This window comes from Myotis yumanensis, unplaced genomic scaffold (genome assembly GCF_028538775.1).
Source record: "Myotis yumanensis isolate MYYU_CA2020_CCGP unplaced genomic scaffold, mMyoYum1.0.hap1 SCAF_19, whole genome shotgun sequence".
In the NCBI taxonomy this organism is placed as follows: domain Eukaryota; kingdom Metazoa; phylum Chordata; class Mammalia; order Chiroptera; family Vespertilionidae; genus Myotis; species Myotis yumanensis.
In genome coordinates, this window is record NW_027223770.1 from 5,961,064 (window position 1) to 5,982,055 (window position 20,992).

The following is a 20,992-nucleotide window of genomic DNA, read 5'->3' on the forward strand; positions in this document are numbered from 1 at the left end:
GCTGGCAGGTGACTGAAGCTCCCAACCTGTCCTTTTTTTCTTTTTTTTAAATTCTGGGCCAGCGTTAGCTCTGAGGCCTCGGCTGTATTTGAAACAATGTTGCGGTCCGGCTGGCTGAAGCCTGGCTGATTGAAAGTAGGTTTCTGGGGTTTTGTTTAGCTTCTATATTTGTTACAATGTTTCTTAGCAGCTGAGAGGCTGGCAGCAGGCGGGGAACCTGGCTTCCTCCGTCACTGGAGCAAGCAAGCCTCCCTGTTCGCGTCAGCTGCCTGGCTGCAGGCCGCCATCTTGGTTGGCAGTTAATTTGCATATCTCAGTGATTAGCCAATGGGAAGGGTAGCGGCTGTACGGCTAATTACCAAGTTTCTCTTTTATTAGATAGGATTACATTCATGTACCGGTATACACACACACACACACACACACACACTAGAGGTCCGGTGCATAAAATTCATCTGGGGGGTGTGTGTGTCCCTCAGCCCAGCCTGCACCCTCTCCAATATAGGACTCCTCAGGGGATGTCCGACTGCCGGTTTAGGCTAGGATTGGGCCTAAACCGGCAGTCGGATATCCCTCTCACAATCCGGGACTTCTGGCTTCTACCTACTTGCCTGCCTGCCTGCCTGATTGCCCCTAACCACTCTGCTGCCAGCCTGATCACCCCTAACCACTCCCCTGCCAGCCTAATTGACATCTGACTGCTCCCCTGCCAGCATGATCATCCCCAACTGCCCTCCCCTGCTGGCCTGATTGCTCCCAACTGCCTTCCCCTGCGGGGCTGAGAGGACTGGGGGACTCTGACTGGATGAGGCGGGGCTGAGGGGACTGGGTGCCACCATCTTGTGGCTGTGGGCGCTGCCATCTTGTGAAGTTGTGATGGTCAATTAGCATATTCCCTCTTTATTAGATAGGATATTTGTATAGATAAAGTCATACTATATGTGTTGATTGGCAGTGAGTTTTCTTCCCACATCAGCAAAAGCTGAAAGCAGGTCGAAGGCCTTGGCTGGAAAAAGCAACAACACAGATTTCAGCCAACAGTTCTTCACACTCACATGGAAATAAGAGTTCCAGACTTTCTTCCTAGAGACACTGTCAGACAGTCACGAGTGACTTAGTGGAAATGCTGCGCTGCTGGGACCACACCAGCTGAAGTTTTACTGTGCCCTCTGCTCAGCCAGTGCTGACGCATTTGCCCCCACAGAAGCCAGGGCAGATGGAAGGTCTGGAGGGGTGATCCCATTGTCTAAACAGGAGGACTCAAAGCCAGGCAGAGTCTGCCCTGCCCAAGGCCACTCCATAGGTCTGCAGGAAGGGGAGAGACATCACTATGAGGACGGAAGAACTTCTAAGGGTGAGATTTTACAAGAAAGGAAACTAAGAGCAGCTGAGGTTAGCAGCTGGCGGGCGCCCAGCCGGGCCCAGTAACTTAAGCCTGAGTCCTTCCCAAGCCCTTACAGTGGGTAGATGCTCTTGTCTGTCTCTCAGGCTGTGATGCATGCATTTCAGTGTGTTTCTCATAGAATTGCTCCATTGAAATACAGCCTCTTGAGGCATGTCCGTAAGGATTCACTCCCAATTCATTTTTCCTAGCATAAAGCATCTCTGGTGAAATATTCAGTAGTGGCAAAATCTCACAGTTTGCCTGAAAAAATATTTCTGGGTGCCCTGCCTGCAGAGGGAAAGCCTTTGCCGGCTCCCACCTGAGCAGATCCCCTCAATCCTGCCTTCGCTTAGGACAGTGGTTCCCAACCTTGGCTGCACATTAGAGTCACCTGGGAATCTATTTAAAATCCTGATTTCTGGGCCTCATCTTCCGGAAATTCTGTTTCTTTGTGATGAGGTGGGGCCACATTAGTAACAAAGAAACAGAATTTCCAGAGGATGAGGCCCAGAAATCAGGATTTTAAAAAGATTCCCAGGTGATTCTAATGTGCAGCCAAGGTTGAGAACCGCTGGCTTAGGATGCTTACCTGCACGCATTCATGTGGAGGTGTCGGATGATGGGAATCCACGCGGGAGGGTGCTTCCCTGCTGAAGTGGGCCTAGCAGCAGAACTAGGGCCGAGGGAGGCTGCAGTGTATTTTAACTCTAAGAGTGTTGGGCTCAGACAGCCACGTTCAAATCCTTACTCTACCCCTTATACGCTGTGCGGTCCTGGTAAGTCACTGATTTTCTGTTCCTTCATCTGGAGGTGACAAACCCCATCCTAACAGAATGAGCCCTGGCCGGTTTGGCTCAGTGGATAGAGAGTAGGCCTGTGGACTGAAGGTTTGATTCCAGTCAAGGGCACGTATCTCGGTTGCAGGCTCAATCCCTGGCCCTGGTCAGGGCACATGGGCAAGGCAACCAATTGGTGTGTGTCTCTCATGTCGATGTTTCTCCCCCTCCCTTCCACTTTCTCTAAAAATAATGGAAAAATATCCTCGGGTGAGAATTAACAACAACAAAGAACAGAATGAGTTAATGCCTGTAGAATGCTTAGCACAAGGCCGGGCACCTAGTGAGGGCTCAATGAATGGCAGCTGTCATCATTAGAACCAAGACACATGGGGCAGAAAGGGACAGAGACCACCCAGCAAATCCCTGCACTTGACCGGAGGAAAAACCAGCCTCGTAGCCAAGGTGACTGGCTAGGAAGTGACAGAGCCTCCTGCTGCCCCACCGGGTGGTCTTACCAACTCAACACATGGCTTCCCTCGGTCACCTCGTGTGTCTTGGGCTGAGAGTAATGATGCTGTCCAGTTCCCCCTTCCTGGCCCCTCCCCCCCTCTTCTTCTGAGTTAGGGGATGTTTGAGGGTCAAATGGTTCCCTGCTCAGGGGAGGCCAGAGAAGGGTTCCCAGAGAAGGGGGAGAAGCCAGCACAGGCCAGCACTTTGGGGGCTGACCATGTCCCACTGGCCCCGTGGAGACGGCGAGAGCAGATCTCTGAGCCAGTTTTTCTTGGAAATTGTTTTTTTCTTCGGGCAAGGGGACAGGGAAGGAAACCTAAAAGAAAACATCCAGCCACATGCCCGTGAAATCTCGGCCCCAAATCAGTCATCCTTTTTAATAACCAGGGCTGTCACGAGCCCTGGTTCAGTCGGAAATGATGGCCTGTGTAAATATTTGGTCTGTAACTGATTTATGGGTCGGGGAACAAAAAAATAAGATTAGTCGCTAATCACAGGGAGGCAGGAAAATCAGCGCGCCTGGACGCCCGCACAGAGCAGGCCTGAGAGGCAGAGCCGAGGCTGGCTGGCTGGGTGAGCTCAGAGGGGTGGGGGAGGCTGCGCCGGCCGGCAGTGGTGTTTGCCTGGAGAGGAGGCCGTGGATTCTGGATTATTCCGTGGGGCAGAGGCAGCATTGTCCATGTCCAGGTCAAGAACTGGCCAAGACCAGTCTTCTGGCAAGATGCCCAGGCTGTGAGTGAAAGATTGGTTCTCCCCAGCTAATCCTGAAACCGATGGCCTACCCGTGGTCGGCAAACTGCGGCTCTTTGGCCCCTTAAGTGTGGCTCTTCCTAAGCCTTAGGAGTACCCTAATTAAGTTAATAACAATGTACCTACCTATATAGTTTAAGTTTAAAAAATTTGGCTCTCAAAAGACATTTCAGTCGTTGTACTGTTGATATTTGGCTCTGTTGACCAATGAGTTTGCGACCACTGGGCAGTTCTGGGTTCTGCAAGCACGCCTGTAAAATGGGCGTGTACATGAGGAGCTCCTACAGCAGGATTAATAGAACGATTAAGGACAGGCTTTGAGCTCGGCTGGAGTGGCTCAGTGGTTGAACCAGTCAGGACACATGCTCGGTTGCAGGCTCAATCCTCAGTAGGGGGTGTGCAGGAGGCAGCCGGTCAGATTCTCTCTCATCATTGATGTTTCTTTCTATCTTTCCCTCCCCTCTCCTCTCCCTTCCTCTATGAAATCAATTACATATATATCGGGCTTTGAAGTCAGTGAAATCTGTGACCACACTCCAAGCCTTTATGGAGTTGTGATCTGGGTTACTAACTGTTGAAAACCCCAGTCACCCTAATTATGAAGTGGAGGCCATAATTGTTCCTCTCCCAAATGAGATAGCATGTCCCCAGCACAGGGCCTGACTCCTGCCCACTCAGCCCGCCGGACCTCAGTGCTGACGTCAGCAGTCCTGCGTGCTGGAATCACCCCCCAGGTGGGCTAGTGCAGGCCCTTACCCTCCCTGCAGTTTCATTACCACCCTCCTCCCTCCCCAGGCACTATGCAGAAGACACTTCCTATTAGAAATGGATGGTCAGGGTAGGGGGCCAGCCTGGCCCGTTCATAGCATCCAGGCAAAGTGGACCCACTGGAGGGCCGCCCCTCCGACTCACTTCCACGAGGAGCCCACCAGCTTTTAAGGGATGTGCACTGGAAACACGAGGACGTTCTTGAATTCACTTCTTGGATCCACTTCTAGACAGGTGGGCAAGGCCCACGGTCATCACATAATCAGAAAAACGTGTGTGTCCTCCAAAACTGTGCCCAGAGCTTGAAGAAACATAGAGGTGCTGTGACAAGACTCAGCCAACCCCAGGAGGACGGGGTCAGGATGTGGAAAAAGATACCAGGTGGCAGAAGTGGCCGCTCTTGGGGTGAATTAGGCTTCGGGAAGTAGGATTTGGGGGTTACTTTGGGTGATTTGTTCACGATCAGGCCAAGCCAGAGAAGGGAAGGGTCTGGGTCCAGTTTGGGTGGAAAGATAGCTCGGGGACAGGGCATTCTGGTGGGACCTATACCGGGAATTGAACCATGAATTTACGTAACATTTTTTCAATCACCATCTCTTCCTACCCCTCCTTCTTTCTCATCTTCTTTCAATTTCTCTTCTCCTTGTCCTTCATTCTCTTCCTCTTTTTCTTCTTCTTAGTGTATTTTACATAAAGCTGTATGCCAGGAAATAATTTGGTGTGGTGTGAAAGCTTATTTTTCCAATTTTAGCTATTAAAATACAAAAATATCATTCATGGGTCATCTGAAAGCATGGCATGCTCCTGCACACCTGGGGAAAGGCAGCTCCCGCCGCGAGCTCCCGCTTCTGCATTTGAAGGAGTCCTCGTGCTCCTTTCTCGCCAGAGCCTGGTTTATTAATGCCACGCTTGGGGTGTGCTTAAGCCAGAAACGAGGGTGGCCACCTACACTGTAGCCAAGGAGCAGAGTGGCCTCTCACGAAATATCCTCCCAGTGTTAGACTTACCAGGCCCTTGGTTTTTCTTTCTTTAAATATATTTTTATTGATTTCAGAAAGGAAGGGAGAGGGAGAGATAGACACATCAGTGATGAGAAAGAATCAGTGATTGGCTGCCTCCTGTACGCCCCCCAGTGGGGATCAAGCCCACAACCTGGGCATGTGTCCTGACCGAGAATCGAACCAGGACCTCCTGGTTCATAGGTCGGTGCTCAACCACTGAGCCACACGGGCCCGGCAGGCCCCTGTTTTTTCAAGCCCCCCCATGCCTGGAATCTGAGCACCTGAATTGAGGGTCTGTAGGTACCCCTGCCCCTCCCTTCTCACCCAAGAACTGGTGCTATTTGGTTTCAAAGAGGGCCTCTCCTGGAGGCCTCCTTAGTAGGTCAGCAGACCAGGCCAACTGCTAAGGACTTAAAGGGCCTGATGGAGAGGTCGGCCAGCTCACTGAGCCACGTGGGAGACCAGCGGGCATTTGTTCCAGTTTTGGGAAATGGTTGTGTCCCAGTAAACGGGTTAGCACGTAGTGCTGCACAGGGTGGTGTGGGAGAATGTGAGCTCACGCCTGTCCTCCCACCATGACTGCAAGGACCTTGTCTGTTCCCAGCCCTGTCATTTCCTCCCAACTGGCCGGGCCAGACGCTCCAGACACTGCTAATGAGACGCTGAGGGATTTGGCCTGGTGATGGCTCTTGAGTTCAAGAGGACACAACCCCACACTCAAGGAAGCTGAGGGTGAAGAGGCCATGTGAGCTGGTGGCTCTGCGTAACCCAAAGCCCAACAGACCCTTGGAGCAGGAAATGGGGCAGAGACGAAACAGCAGATGGGGAGGCCCCTCGGTGTTCTTTGTGGGGAGGGCGCTGAGAGGCGGCTGGCTAATGTGTGCTGAGCTAGAGCCTCCTGTGTGCAGAGCCAGCTAGAGACCTAGGCAGGGGGTGACCAGGGGCTAGAGAAAGAAAAGTAAGCTGTGTCTGTCCTCAGGGATCCTACGCTTCCTTCCTGCCTTCCTCCTATCCTCTCCGTCCTTTATTCATTTCATCTTTCCATTTTCATCCTTTCTTCCATGTTCCCTCCCTCCCTCCCTCCCTCCCTCCCCCCTCCCACCTTCCCTCCCTTCCTTCCATCCATTTACCCATCTATCCATTCTTACCTCCATCCATCCTTCTGTTCATCCATCTACCCATCCACCCACCCATCCATTTATTCATCTTTTTAATCCATCCATCTGTCCAACTATCATTTGTTTAGATACACCCCTTCTCTGCCCCATCTGTTTAAGGCAATTGGACTCTCATTAAGCTACTGTTAAACTTGTGCTGGATTAGACTTGGTTCTCCTTGTACAAAAAACATATCAAACTTGTGGCCCTCAGCTCGCATGCTGCGTTTATTTGGCCCATGCTAGCCTTTGAGTTTGACATGCTTGTTGTACAAGGACCTGGCCTCGTCACTTGGTGGCCCTCACGGTTTCCATCTGTGGTTTGGGGATGACAACAGTATCTCTGGCTAAAAGGTTTGACTGCACCCTTTTCATTTGTCGGGGGGAGTGAGTTGAGAGTTGGTGGATGTTTCAGATGAAAAACACAGCCTGGCTTCTTTGAGATTCTTCCCATGCTACACAGACACCGAATTTAACCTGATCATAGTGACGTTAACAATGGGTGACTTGAACCCTCGTTCTGTGCTAGGCCCTGTGCCAGGCACATGATCTCGTAGAATTGTCATGACATCCCCCGTAGGTAGGCGCTGTTATTTTTCTCACTGTCCAGTTGAGGAAACTGAGGCCCAGAGGTGAGAGTACTCTTCTGAGGTCACGGTCAGGACCCGAGCCTGGTCTCCCCGATTCCAGGGCCGGGGAGTTTCACTCCTAAGTGACACTGTCTCTTTGGATCTGCACCACTGGGCACTCATGTGGAATGAATGCCACCGCTTCCCTGCTTCCTGCTCTTCTCCGCCATGGCCAGGGAGAGCACCACCAGGTGCTGCTGCAGCCGGAGGCGCGTCCTGGGCCTGCCACAGGCCCCTGGGGAGATGACTCGAAGGGCTGACGGCGGGCCCTGTGAGGGGCGGCTCCGTGGGCACCCCTGGGCAGGGCATCTGGGCAGGGCAGCTCACATGGGAGCCCTCCAGTCTTACATGAACACACCTTCCTGGGCACTCCTTCCAGAACTTGGACATTTCCAAGGAGGGTTCACTTTGGCCACAAGAGGGCGCCCAACTCCTGGCCAGACCTGAATGGGGTGCTGTGGGAGGTGGGGAGGAGAACAGTGAGCTTAGCTTTGGATGCCATTTTAAAACAAACTCTCATAACCTGATCACCTAAGCTCTTCAGAAGTGGGGGCATGTTTCCAAACAAGCTGGGGAGGTTCATTCTATTCAGCGGGTGCCAAGCAAGGATCTGAGAGCGCCAACAACGGAAACCACAGGTTCTTGCCCTCAAGGAGCCCGCAGTCGAGTGTGGAAGACAGGATATTAGAATGCAATGTGGTAAGTGCCAGAGTCTTAATCCAGATCGGGCCCTGAATCAGCATTCAGTGAGCACCTACTGTGTGCAGGTTTTGTGCTATACTTGCCAAGGACAGAGAAAGGAACAATACAGAATCATTGCCCTCAAAGACTCAGTCCACTTGGATGATAAAAACTGAAAGAGCGAATTTGGAAAAATAGGAAAGCACAGCCACAGAAACATATACAGACTATTTTAGGAGAATTGAGGAGGAACAGCCAACCCAAGCCAGGGTTTCTTAGAGGAAGAACATTCAGCTCTGCTGGGGGCATTGGGTGTCAGGGAAGGCTTCCTGGAGGGGAGGACCCCAGAGACAAGTCATAAAGGACCAATGGGCATAGGAGCCACATCTTCTTTATCCATGCACACAGTGGAATGCTACTCCGCCATAAGAAAGGATGAAATAGTGCCATTTGCACAACATGGATGGCCCTTGAGAGCGTTATGCTAAGTGAAATAAGTCAGAAAAAGCTAAGAATCATATGATTTTACTCATGTGGGATATAAATCTGAACCTTAAGAACACAAACAGCAGTGTAGTGGTAGCCAGAGGGAAGGTGGGAGGGGGGAAGGGGATCCTAATATAAGGTGACAGGAGAAGATTTGACTTTCGGTGGTGGGCACACGGTGTAATATACAGATCTTGTAACATAGAAACCCACACACGAAACCTGTATGTTTATGTTGACCAATGTCACCCCAATCAATTTAATAAACAAAAATTTAAAAAAAGACAGATGGGGATTAACCAGGCAAAGAAGGGGATGATATTCCTGGCATTGGGGACAGCATAAGCAAAGGGTTGGAGGTGAGAAACGGGGATGGCGAGGGCCACAGGGCCCGGTCAAGGTGGGAGTGGGTATTGGGCGCCGCACTAAGGAGATTGGTTCTCCCTGCTCTCATTGTGTGTGTGTACGCATACACTTCCCTCTCTCTGTCCCCCTTCCAGAGCCAAGAAGAAAAGCAAGCCCTTGAACCTCAAGATCCACAGCAGCGTGGGCAGCTGTGAGAACATCCCAGCTCAGCAGCGCTCCCCGCTCCTGTGCGAGCGCTCCCTCCGCTCCTTCTTCGTGGGACAAGGGCCCTTCCTGCCCTCCACCCCTCCGGTCCACAGCGAGGCCAACTTCTCCTCAAGTAAGTCACTGCACCAGGGCTGCGCTCTCTGCCAGGTGCATGCTCGCTCCGTGTTCCTTTTCTTTGGTGAAAATGCTCTTGAAACATTCGCAGAATATGCCTCATCTGCATCTGCCTGCCACCTCCCACCTGCGCCACACACGCCTCTTTGAATGGATTCAAGGGAAGGGGTGTCATCGGCGCTCCAGGTCGACTGGCTGTTGTCATTGGCCCGGCAGGTGTGTAGGGATAACAGGGAAGCCAGCGTGCAGGGTATTCAAGGATGGGAATGTCAGCTTTCTCTCTGTCCTGTTTCTCAGCTGCCAGTGCCAGCCTTCTTCTCTTTCTGTTGTGGATAAGGCTCCTGTGATTATGTTTTGTTATTTCACCCTCCCCCACACAGGTCAGCACAGTGTAACCTTTACATCTCCAAGATGCACTTGGGTTCACACTGGGCTGAGCATGGCCCAGGGTGGTTTACATTCTGCTCCTGTGGATTCTGCTGCAGATAAAGTTATTACTCAGAGCGGAAATGGAACTTTCTGGCGATCAACGGCTGAGGTCTTAGAAGGCACTTAATCTTCTCCTCCCAGAGGCCGGTTTTGCAGAACAGGCACAGCCATTTTCAGAGGGGAGCCCCTGAGGAAAGCCCAACTAGTCTTCTGGCCAAGACAATACCTTTCTGTTGTTGTTGCTAACCCTCACCTGAGGATATTTTCCCCATTGCTTTTCAGAGAGAGTGGAGGGGAGGCAGGGAGGTGGTGGAGAGAGCGAGGAAGAGGGAGAGGGAGAGGGGGAGAGAGAGAAATATTGATGTGAGAGAGACACATTGACTGGTTGCCTCCCACATGCACCCCAACTGTGGCCGGGGAGCGAACCTGCAACTCAGGTACATATTCTTGACTGGAATTGAACAGGTGACCCTCTGGTGTGCAGGCCGGCATTCTAACCACTGAGCACACCATCCAGGGCCAAGACAAGATCTTTTATTTTCTGGGAACTCAGTTTGCAGTCCACTGATGTGGAGCCTGCATCCACTCGGGAGCAGGAGGCCCATGTGGACGTCGCTAGGGGAAGTTCCAGAGCCTGGCTTGTTTAGGCCCAGGGGGTGCAGGCCCTGAACAAAGCAGATCAAAATAGCACTCGCGGCCCACATCAGCACCAGAAAGCCGATTACCAATTGGTCAGGAGGGATCACTGTCAGAGACCAGACCTGCTCCGTGGCAGTGGGCCTGCGTGGCAGGCACGTGGCCATCGGAGGGTGGCTCAGTGAGCCCGGATGAGGAAAAGATGTGATGACGTAGCAGGTGAGTGAGACGGTGAGGGGAGGCAGGCCGTCCTAGCCCTGGGGGAAGTGCCTGGGTTCCAGTCCCATCGTGGTTGCTTTTGAGCCCTGTGCCTGACCTTGAGCAAGTTGAAGAGCCTCATTGAGATTCAGTCTCCTCATCTGTAAAATGGGGATCACAATAGAGGCATCTCATAGATGTTTGTGAGGATTAGATAAGCTCGTGTGTGTCGAGCTGTCTGCACAGGAAGTGCTTCATAACTGGCAGCTGTTAGGATATGTATCAGCCTCTTTTCTCTAGCCCCTCCTCGGAGGGGTTGGCCACAGCTCTGTTCTTTTGTTCTGGCCAGAGCAGAAACACCTATAGCTTGTTTAAAAACAAAACAAACCATGGACTGGCACATTTAGATCTCTCCTCCTGCCAAAGAGAGTGTTACGGACGAGGAAGCCGGGCTGAGTTCACCATGGCTCCCAACATTGGCACCTGCGCTGGTCTCCATCCGAGAGGCGCGGCTTCTCCCTGTGCCTGTGGCGGGAGCAGCTCCTGGCTAAGAGGCCCTGGGAGCACAGGTGCCTCTTGGGACAGCGCTGGTCCTTGTGGACAGGGAGGTCCCTGGATCTCTCTGAAAGGAGGACCAGCGCATGGAGCCTCACTGGGAGAATGAGTGTGTAACCAAATAGTAGCTGGACCCTGCCGACCAGCCCCGTTTGCTTTGACCCTAACAAATGACAGAACGAGGCAGCCTGGTAGCACGGGCTCCACATCGGGCCGCGGGAAGCTCTCACTCCGAGTCTCTGTGCTGCCACCAATTGCCTGTGTGACGTTGTCCCTGCCTTGCACCGTCAAGGCTGACCACACTCTTTGAGGCAGGCATTGTTATTCCCATTTTACAGATAAGGAAACTGAGGCTCAGAAGGTGAATGATGTTGCCTGGATGGTAGGTATTGAACCCAGGCCCAACTCTAGCCTGCTCAGATTCCATCTCTTTCCTGCAGTGAGTTCCTGTCTCTTTCTCCCGGGGTCTCAGTTTCCCCAACTGGACAATTAGAGACTCCACGAGGGTCTGTTTCAGAGCTTAGGAACTCTGTGATCCTAAGGCTCACCCAGTGAGCTTCCCCCGGGCACCTCCTAACTCACTGAGAAAGCTGGTGTGGAGACTCCGGGCCGGGCTGTTGGGAGAACACGGCTGCCGGGCGCTGGTTCCCCCTGCTTGTAATCGTCCCATCCTCCCACCACTCTGAGAACTTCCTGCCTCTAGTGCCCCCCCCCCCCCCCCACTACCGTGCCAGCCAAGGGAGCCCCTGGGGCGGTGTCCCTGCCAGGCCGAGTCTGCCGACCCGTTTGTCACTGTCAGCTCTGGCTGTGGCCTCAGTGTGAGGGGAGGTGACATGCCATCTATTACCCCCGACCGTAATGCCGGGAGACAGCATTAGGCCAGAGAGGACCGAGCCGAACCTCGGGCCCTCAGGGTGCGAGCCACCTCGATGGGCTGTGAGGACTTCACCTCCTCAGGGCTTGTCCTACTTCCCCGTCTGGGAGTGACCAGCTGGGGAGGGAGGGGAGCGGCAGGAGCCCCGGAGTATGGAGGGATCTGTCTCCAAGGCTAGCCATGCACAGAGCACGAGGATGGCCTGCCACTGTGCTCTGTGGAAGGTGCTGACTCAGGAGGGAACGGCTCCCCAGAGAAGCAGAGGGCGGTGGACGTGGCTCCCGTCCTCGCTGCATTTCCTCGGCGTTGCCTTCTCGCCCACCACGCTGCCCTAGGACCATCTGATCGGATACCCTCCACGCTTTTGGTCCAACAAGCTGTTTGCTAGTGACCCCTTGAAGGGTCTCTCTGAGTCCAGCTGCCTTAGGGTCAGGCAGCCTCTATGACCTCTGTAAAGAGGCTTCTTCAGAATGAGAAAATGCCTCCTAGATGGAGAGAATCATTTCATACATTACCAGCTGGTGGAAGCAATTTCGGCTTGACAGCAACTAAGTGGTTGCTGAGGTGTCACTGGGCAAGTCACGGAGCCCTGAGCCCGGCTCTACCTGCAGGGACGCATAGTGAGGACAGAATGAGGAATGCATGTAAATGTCCTAGCACAGGGCTGGGGCTTCGAGCACCAGGTTTCAATAAAGGGTGGCGTTGGGAGCGATTGCTGTATGCTGTGCGCTGGGATAGTGTGTGACGGTGAAGAAAATGGTGGTAGCCACTGGCATTTATTGTGTGTTGACAAGGCTCCAGGTACCACCAAGTTGGCTAAAGCAGCTTACACCTGTTATTTCACGTAAGCTTCCCGCTCCTCCATACGGTAGGTGCTCTTAGTACCCCCATTTCATAGACAAGGAAACGGGCTGAGTTTACGGAACTGACCCAAGGTCACCAAGTCGGGAAGGAGGTGGAGTTTGCACTCATTCGGAACCTGCCACCCTACCATCCCCTGCGGAATGAGATCGCAGAGCTGCCCTCACAGAAGCCTGTTTGCTCTTCAAGTAGGGACCTTGTTCAGGTTGTTGCACTTGCACAGCTGGGAGAACAGCCTGGCCTCGAGGCTGCCTGCAAGAGAGCAGTGCCCGTACTGGCTCACCAGTTGGTACCGCCCAGGACTCAGTGTCAATCGATATCAGAGCATCCATGGTCCCAGGTGGTGGCCATCCCTGAGGGTGGGGGTGGGGGACCGGCAGCTGCAAGAATTCAGCTCCAGCTTCTGCACCTCATCCGTCCTGGGGATGAGGAATGACAGGGTACTTTCCCCCCTGCAGTTTTCTCTGTGCTTCTTTATGAGCTGCCTGTGGGGGTCCAGCACTCAGGGCAGCAGCCACCAGAGGGAACAAGTGACTGATGGTCCCTGGACGTCCCCATCTTGGTCCTAATGACACCAGCTGGCGTTCTGTCCGAGGCCCCTGTCTCATGAAATACTTCAGGAGGTGTCTTAGAAGGCGGCATGCCCTCCCCTCCCCCATCTTATTCTGCCCTCTCCCCATCTCCTCTCCAAGCAGCTCCTGTTCTTTGTCCTGGGGACCAGGCAACAGACAGCTGTCCCTCTGCCGAGGGCCTGGCCTGGCGTGCCTGGGGCTGAGGTGGGCGCCTGATTTGGGGAAGGAGGCAGCAGCAGGTAGCAATAAAGACCGATGAAGCCGAACTGCCTACTCCCAAGAAACCAGCCACCGGAAGGGTTATAAAGAGACTCGGTATGGGGGTGATTATATAATGGGGTTTAATGAGCCTTGAGGCCAAGGTTCATTACCCGCTGGAAGAGGGGGAGGAGGAGCCTGTCTTGACTGAAGTTTGCTGCCTGAAAACCACATTCTCACCTCAGAATCGGGGGAGAGGTCGAGAAGATTGTGTCTGACCTGACTCAGTGGCGGCAATTCCAAGGGGAAAACATTATCTATCTATCTATCTATCTATCTATCTATCTATCTATCTATCTATCTATAGATATCAATATCTATATCTATATCTATATCTATATCTATATCTATATCTAATCTATATCTATATATATAGATATATCTAGTTGGAGCAACCCAGAGAGCTTTTCTTTCCAAGAATGCTGCTCCCCACCTTTCCACCCCCCTCAACCCCCAACAAACACAGAAAGCATCTATGTTGCCTGTCATTGGCGCTGTGTTTTAGAAACCCAGGTCCCAGCAGGTCCCTGACATGTACTGACCGTCTGCTACTGGCCAGGCAGGTGCTGATCTAGATGCTCTGTAGGCATCAGTATATACACCCAGAAGCAAACAGAACGACACAGCACGGTTCCTAACGAGCACCACGGTCCCTCACACCATCCCACTCCCCGCCTGCTTTTACAGCGCGCAGTGTGTCTAGTTCTGCTGGTGTTACTTCCTCGGTTTAAACCGTTGGACCAGGGCTTCACCACGTGTCTCCTGGACCACCAGCGACAGCATCGCCTTGCTAGAGACTCGCATACCTGCCTTCTTCCTTCCAGACCTGCTGAATCGGGAGCTCTGGGGGGGTCCATCGCCTGAGGGTCACCAGCCCTGCAGGGGATTCTGAGGCGAACGTTTGAGAATCACTCAATTCTATGATGAGTTTTAGTTTTAGTTTTTATTTTGCAATATTTCAAATTTACAGAAAAGTTGCAAGAAAACACAAAGGACTCCTGTCTCCCCTTCACGCAGACCCGTCTGTTTTGAACATTGCCACACATTCGCTTTCTCTCTCTAATCCCCCACCCTGAGTTCGCTCTTATTTTTATGAGCCATTTGATACTAGGTGCATACTTTCTTACGTAACCACGCAGAGTTACCAGGTTCAGTAAACTTGACCTTGAATCAAGACTTTAATCAGCAAGTGTTCCAATAGGGTCCTGGATAGCAAAATTTTTTTGGCATTGCATCCCCAAGATCACATATTACATGTAGTGGTGTGTCAAGCTTGAACGGCCCCTCAGCCTGGTTGGTTGTGATGCGGACATCCTTGATGAGTAGGGACCAGCTACGTTACTGAGTATCCCTCATTTGGGTTTGTCTGATGTTCCCTCGTGGTTAGTGTGGGCAGGAACCCTGCAGTGGAGCTGTGTGCTTCTCCTTGAGGGCATCCCTCCTTGGAGGGACCAGGGCTTCTAGACCTTTGAATTTTTCAAAAGAAGTTGAAGACCGTGACTTTCATTAGAAACCCCTCCAGTTATAAATGTCAGCGCCTTACCACAAATCTTTTAACATTGTGTGAGGTGGCATTAATCCCAAACATGTGTGGGTCGTATTGGGTTTTGGGGCTCCCAATTTTCAAGCTCTGCTCTAGAATCATAGAGATCAGAATTGGTAGGAGCCTCATATCATTGAGTCCAACCCCTCATTTTACAGATGGGGAAACTGAGGCCAGAGAGTGGAAGGGACTTGCTCAGAGGTACAGAGCCGGGGTTTGAAGCCAGGATTCCCGATGCACAGGTAATGGCTGGCCCAGAATCCAGGTATTGAACAGGCTCCCGTGGAATTATGATACAGACACCTAGCTCCCAGGCCAGGCTTGAGACATGGCCATGTTTTTAACCAGCTTCCAGCCAGATTAAAAATAAAAAAGAACAACAGCAAGAAACACAATACTGTTTCCATGAAGTATGTTAGTGAACCCGAACAACCCTTTAGTTTGCAATAACACCCTTCCAGTCTTTTGGTGTTAAACTTCCTTTGTAAAGTGAAATGATGGGTGATTATAGATGACGATTGCATTTCATGTAGTGTCCTTGCTTGGAAAAAACATTGCCAACTCTAGGCAGTTCCCCTATTTAGTAAATTTTCTGGCCCATAAAACTCAAGTCGGGAACCTTTTTTCTAGTTAGGAGTTTTAAAGGCTGATGATTAATACTATTCAGTAAAAAATCTCTTTCTTCGGGAAGAAATCTTACCTAAACCCCCAGTGTGGGTACCAGCAGGTAGAAGTGGAGCCGTCTGGGTTGTGGGCAGCCTCCCCTCCTGTCCTCCGACCGTGGTGGCCCTTAAGACTCTCCTTTGAAACTCAGTTAGGAAACTGCTATCCTAGAAATGTCTTTAAATGTTATGAATGGGAAACCGAGCCCCTAGGAGGGAGAGTGTTTCCCCAACTTTCTGGTTCCTAATTGGGTTCAGTCACCCCAATCCTGACGCATCATTGCCGTGTTAAAGGGACCCCTCCCTCCCCAACCCCAGTATGGAGTTAGCACCTGGGGCATGTCAGAGGGTGGGGTCTTCATTGTAACAGCTCTGGGAGGCGGCTGGGTCTGTTTTCTCACAGTGCAAAAGAGGAGAATGAAGTCCAGGGAGGAATTACCTGGCTCCCGCAGGGTCTCACTGTGGGAACAGGGTCTTCGGATTAAACCATTTTCCTACACCTCTTCCTGACCAAGGGGCCAGGGCTTGGTTTGCCTTGGGCTCCCGGGCGCTTCTCCACTTTTCCTTTTGCTACAAAGCCAGCTCCGGCCTTGGGGGAACTATGGCTTTTCCGACAGCATACCCTTTGAGTTGATAAATGGCCAATATTCACCAAAAATATTTTTGAGTGCCTACTCCCTGTGTGGGTATCAAGGATACAGGGATGAATAGACATTTAAGACCTCCATCCTCACGGAACCTTCAGGCTGCTGGGGAGACGGACAGAACAGCCGATCATGCCAGTGATGAGAGCTGCAAAGCGGGTGTCCAGGATGCTGTGCAAACTAGAACTAGGGAGAAATGATTGTGGGGCAGGGAGCAGGGCACCTGAGCTAGCCAGGGGGCCAGGGAAGGCTTCCGTGAACTAGTGTGATTTACGCAGATGCTGGATAGTGAAGTGGGGTAGTGAATGACAAGTGGGATGGACGTGCATTCGAGGCTGAAGGAGCACATGCACCTGTGGGTGGAGCAGGGAGAGATGGAGGTGAGGCTGGAGAGGCGAGCGGGAGCCAGATCCAGGGTTTAGTTCAGCACCTGGGGTTCAGGCTTACCTGTGCTGTCCACACTTCCCTTCTGTGGCAGCTTCTCCTCTCTGACAGGTGGGTCCGCTGTGGATTGAATAGGGTTCTCCAAAAGGATATGTCGAAGTTCTAGCCCCCAGGACACGACCTTGTGTGGAAATGGGGCTGCTGCAAACGCAAGCAGTCGTGTTAAGATGCCATCATACCGGAGAGGGGTGGGACCTTCATCCAATATGGCTGGTGTCTTTCTAAGAAGAGGGTTTCAGACACAGAGACAGATACAGCAGGAGTGTGTCATGTGACTATGGAGGCAGAGATTGAGGGGTGCATCTGTGAGCCAGGGTCTCCAGAAGCTAGAAGGAGCCAGGACACATTCCGTCAAGTCTCTGAGGGAGCCTGGCCCTGCTGATACCCTGAATTCTGGCCTCCAAAATGCAAGACAACCCACTTGAGCTGTTCTAAGCCCCCCAGTGTGGGGCCAGAGTCGCCCTAGGACACTGACAAGTGTCTCTGCAGGGCCCTCTCCAGCCCTGAGGTACTCGAGGCCATGCCGAGGAGCCAGCCTCCCGTGTCTGCATGATCAGTCTGGGAGCAAACTGGGTGCTTTTCGGGAAAATGACACGCGCTCTTCTCAGCTGTGAAATTGCTCATCCATCAGTGAGTTCGAGTGATCGCCTCGCAGATGGCCTCCCAGTGACCATAAAGAGTTAAGTGCTGCTTCCCAAAAAGGCTCCTGGCTCCCTGGACGGCTGTTTGCCAGGGAAGAGAATCTGGCTGCAGCCCGTGGGGGCTCTTGGCGGAGGAGGGGTGGGAGCCAATTAGACACAGCTGTTGCCGCCCACCCTCTGGTGCACGGACGGGGCTATACTGCCTGCAGCACTGTGGGAACAGGCTCTTACATGAAACCGTGTTCCCAGCCAAAAGAGGTTCATTGAACCCCTTTGCTTACTGTTGCCACCCCACTTTCTGATTTAATAGTAAACCAGGTAAGACACGTCTTCATTTCCAAGGCCACCAGTCAGTTGCATAGGATGGAATGGGTGCTGGATGGATTTGAAACCAACATAAACTAGTGGTTTCACTGCCATGTTGGGCGGGTTAGTCAACCTCTCTGGGACTCAGTTTCTCCATCTGGAGAGTGGGGATTCTTTACTTGACCCACAGCAGTATGATAAAGATTGAACTCAAGTGTGGATGGCAAAGAGGCTTCTAAAATGCAAGAGTCCTGCTCACGGCGGAGGCTCATGGAGAAGGACCTTAGGCCAGGCTGCAGGAGCTTGGGGGGGGAGCCCCCACCCCTCTGTTCGGAGTTTGCAGTCGGACGCATCCCTTGATCTGCTGTAACGACCGATAAGGCTGAGCAGCATGTTCCTTCCAGCAGGGTCGTGGCTGCTGCCGTGACCCCCCCAGCCCAGTGTTGTGATGTGTGTTCTTCTCACTGGTTTTCCCTTTCTGTCAAATATTTTTTTAAAAATAGTGTCTTTGCATATATACATGTGTGTGTATGTGCTGATGTGTGTATGTTTATGATCTACATACACTTTAAAGAATACTAGTAAACTTTAGTGCACTATTTAAAAAAATCAGGTGGTCAAGATATTGCCTGTGGACTGGCTGCCTGTTTTTGTTAATAAAGTTTAATTCGAACCGGGGCTGGGATTAGAGAGTGACAGGGGAGGCAAGGTCATGGAAGTGCAGGGTCAATTCCTGTCCTCGTATAAAAGTTTGATAGTTGGTTCCTCATGGATTTGTTTGCATCCCATTAAAAAATGTAACATTAAAATATTTATCTTGCTCCTTGAGTGTTTTTTTCCACCCTCTTAAATTTTGTGCCAGAGGCCCGTGCCTCAATTTCTCTAGTCCTGGGCCTGGTAAAAATACTCAGAAATTGAACTTGAACTTGAGAGACAGAATGTCACATGCTCCTGGAATTCTTTTATGTTCATCTGCATCCCCCCCCCCCCCCCCATGGCATCATCCTGAATTTGTTTTTCTTTGACTTGCTCATCTTTGCAGAACACCTCATGAGTACGTGGCCCTAAACAATACATAGTTTAGTTTTGCACGTTTTTGAACTTCATACAATGGAATCCTACTTCATGTGTGCTGTTGCTTTTAAAATGAAATATTCTGGTTTGGAGATTCATTCATCTCATGCTGTCACATACTGGTTTCCCCAACTCTAAGATGCTCACGTCTGCCCACAGCTTAGCGCTCTGACATTGGGCTGTGCTTTGCCGCCTGTGGTGCCTGGCCGTCACCGTCTGCCTGGCAGGGTGGGCTGCAGTCGTCATTGCTCGCTGTCCAGTGGACATGCTCGTCAGGTGGCATCGCTTCTGGGGCTGTGTGCATTGTCCATCTCATGTGAATTGGGTTTAATGGGAGTTTAAAAGGTCTTCAAAAGCATTATGCTGCAGTGTGGCCTTGAAACAGAGTAACTCTCAGTGCCTGTTGTCTGTATGGAAAGGCGTGAGAACAGAGCAGCATGACACATGATAAAATGTCTAAATAAATCTAAGAGATTTTAAAATAACACTAAATTTAACATGTTAAGTGTGAGAAAGCACTGTGTCATAGGCTAATTGGCAGCCTCTTTCTCTCTTAATGGTTCATAAATTAATGACCTGACACTCAGTGGCATCTTAAAAGTCAATGAAATGTGGTGACATTCTGTTTTACGAATAGACCACATTATCGCGCACACTCCTCCTTCGAGGGACAGTTGGGTTCTTTCCCAGTTTTTCACTTTGAAGCACTCATGGATGTTCTCCGGTGCACGTGAGCATCCAGGACAGTTTCCCAAGCTTTTCGGGTGGTACTAGTCTCTGGAGCATTTGTTTAAAAATTTCAATTGCTGGGTCTCATCCGGAGCCTGTTGAATCAGCCTCTCCAGGGAGAAGTCTGGGATTTAGTCCTAGGTATAAACACACTCCTTCACTTTTATCAGGACAGCATGGACATGGTTAATGTCAATCAAGGAACTGTTCCTGGGAGTAGACCTGCTGGGTCTGAGAGTCGTCAGCCTGATGAGATCAAATTATTTCAACTTTAGCACAGTGGGCATTGGGCATGAATAATTCTTTGTGGTGGAAATTGTCCTATGCATTGTAGGATGTTCAGCAGCATCCTTGCGCCCACCTGTAAGATGCCAGTAGCACCTCTCCCAACCAACAAGCACATTTAAGAAACCAGTATGTTACCCTGACTGGGATGTTTCAGGTGGTTGGGCATCGTCCTGTACACCAAAAGGTTGCTGGTTCGATTCCCAGTCAGGGCACATGCCAAGGTTGTGGGTTCAGTTCCTGGCCAGGGCATATGCCTAGGTTGCAGGCTCAGTCCATGGTAGGGGGCACGCAGGAGGCAGCTGATTAATGTCTTGCTCTCACATCAATGTTTCTCTCTCCCTTCCCCCCTCTCTCTCTCCCCTTTTATCTCTCTCTTATAAGAAAAAAACCCCCAATAAAAAAACCTTAAGGAAAAAAAAAAGGAAACCGTATGCTTCCAGATGTGGCCAAATATCCTCTGGGGGTGTAATCACCCCTGATTGGTTGAGAACCACTGGACGAGGTGATGTTTAATTGGTTGCCCGAATGGTTGCCTTGATTTAAATGTTCACCAGCAATGCAGAGGTGTTCCTATTGCTCCCTCCTCTTGCCAACCTCCGTGTGGCCAGACTGTTGAACTGATTTGCCAACCTGGTAGAATAAAAGTGGTGTCTCAGCCCATTTTCAGCTTGCTTTTCCCTGACTGCTGACAAGGTTGAGGGTCTTTTCTCAAGGGGCCTCTTGTGTTTCATCGTCTGTGAAATGTCTTTTGCTCATTTTATTTTTCTATTGAGTTGTCTCTTTTTCTTACTGACTTTTAGGAACTGAAAAAAAAAACCCAGTCTAGGTTCTAATTATTTTTATAAATGTATGGCAACAGTATCTCCTACTGATTTGTGGTATGTCTTCTCATTTATTGGCTCTTTTGATGAATAGAAGATTTTACCATTAATGTTGTCAAATGCATCATTTCTTTCCTTTATGGTTTTGGCTTTAAAAAATCTTATTTAATAAATTCTTTCTGCCCTGAGGTTGTAAACATATTGCCCTATATATTCTTCTAAAATTTTTAATTCATCTGGAATTGATTTTGGTGTATGTTATAAAGCAGAGTTCTATTTCCCCTACCCTATCAAACGGATAACCAACTCCCCAGCACCATTTATCAAATAACCTTTCTTCCCCCACAGATCGGCCATGCCAGCGTGTCATTTATCAGGTGTCTAAATTCACCCAGGACTGGTCCTGTGTTTTCTGTCCCTTTCCACTGGTTGTCATCTTGATTCTATCCTTCCGTTTTTCTTTTTTATGTCTATCTGGGTAATTTAAAATTTTTTTCTATTCTTTTCTTTAAAAATCATTCTCTCTTACATGCAGTGTGGAATCCTGGAACAGAAAAAGGACATTAGTGAAAGAACTAGTGAACTCCAGATAAAGTCTGGTGTTTACTTAATGATGTCCCAACATT

General features: G+C 50.8%; 1 protein-coding gene across 2 annotated transcripts in view; it reads left to right on the forward strand.

Annotated features, from left to right (window-relative positions):
* KSR2 (kinase suppressor of ras 2) overlaps positions 1–20,992 on the forward strand; it is a 267,439-nt gene that overhangs the window by 139,235 nt on the left and 107,212 nt on the right. For both annotated transcript variants that reach the window (XM_070399254.1, XM_070399255.1), the window contains exon 5: positions 8,645–8,829. In XM_070399254.1, the coding sequence (XP_070255355.1) occupies positions 8,645–8,829 (185 nt within the window). The remainder of the gene's footprint in view (positions 1–8,644; positions 8,830–20,992) is intronic.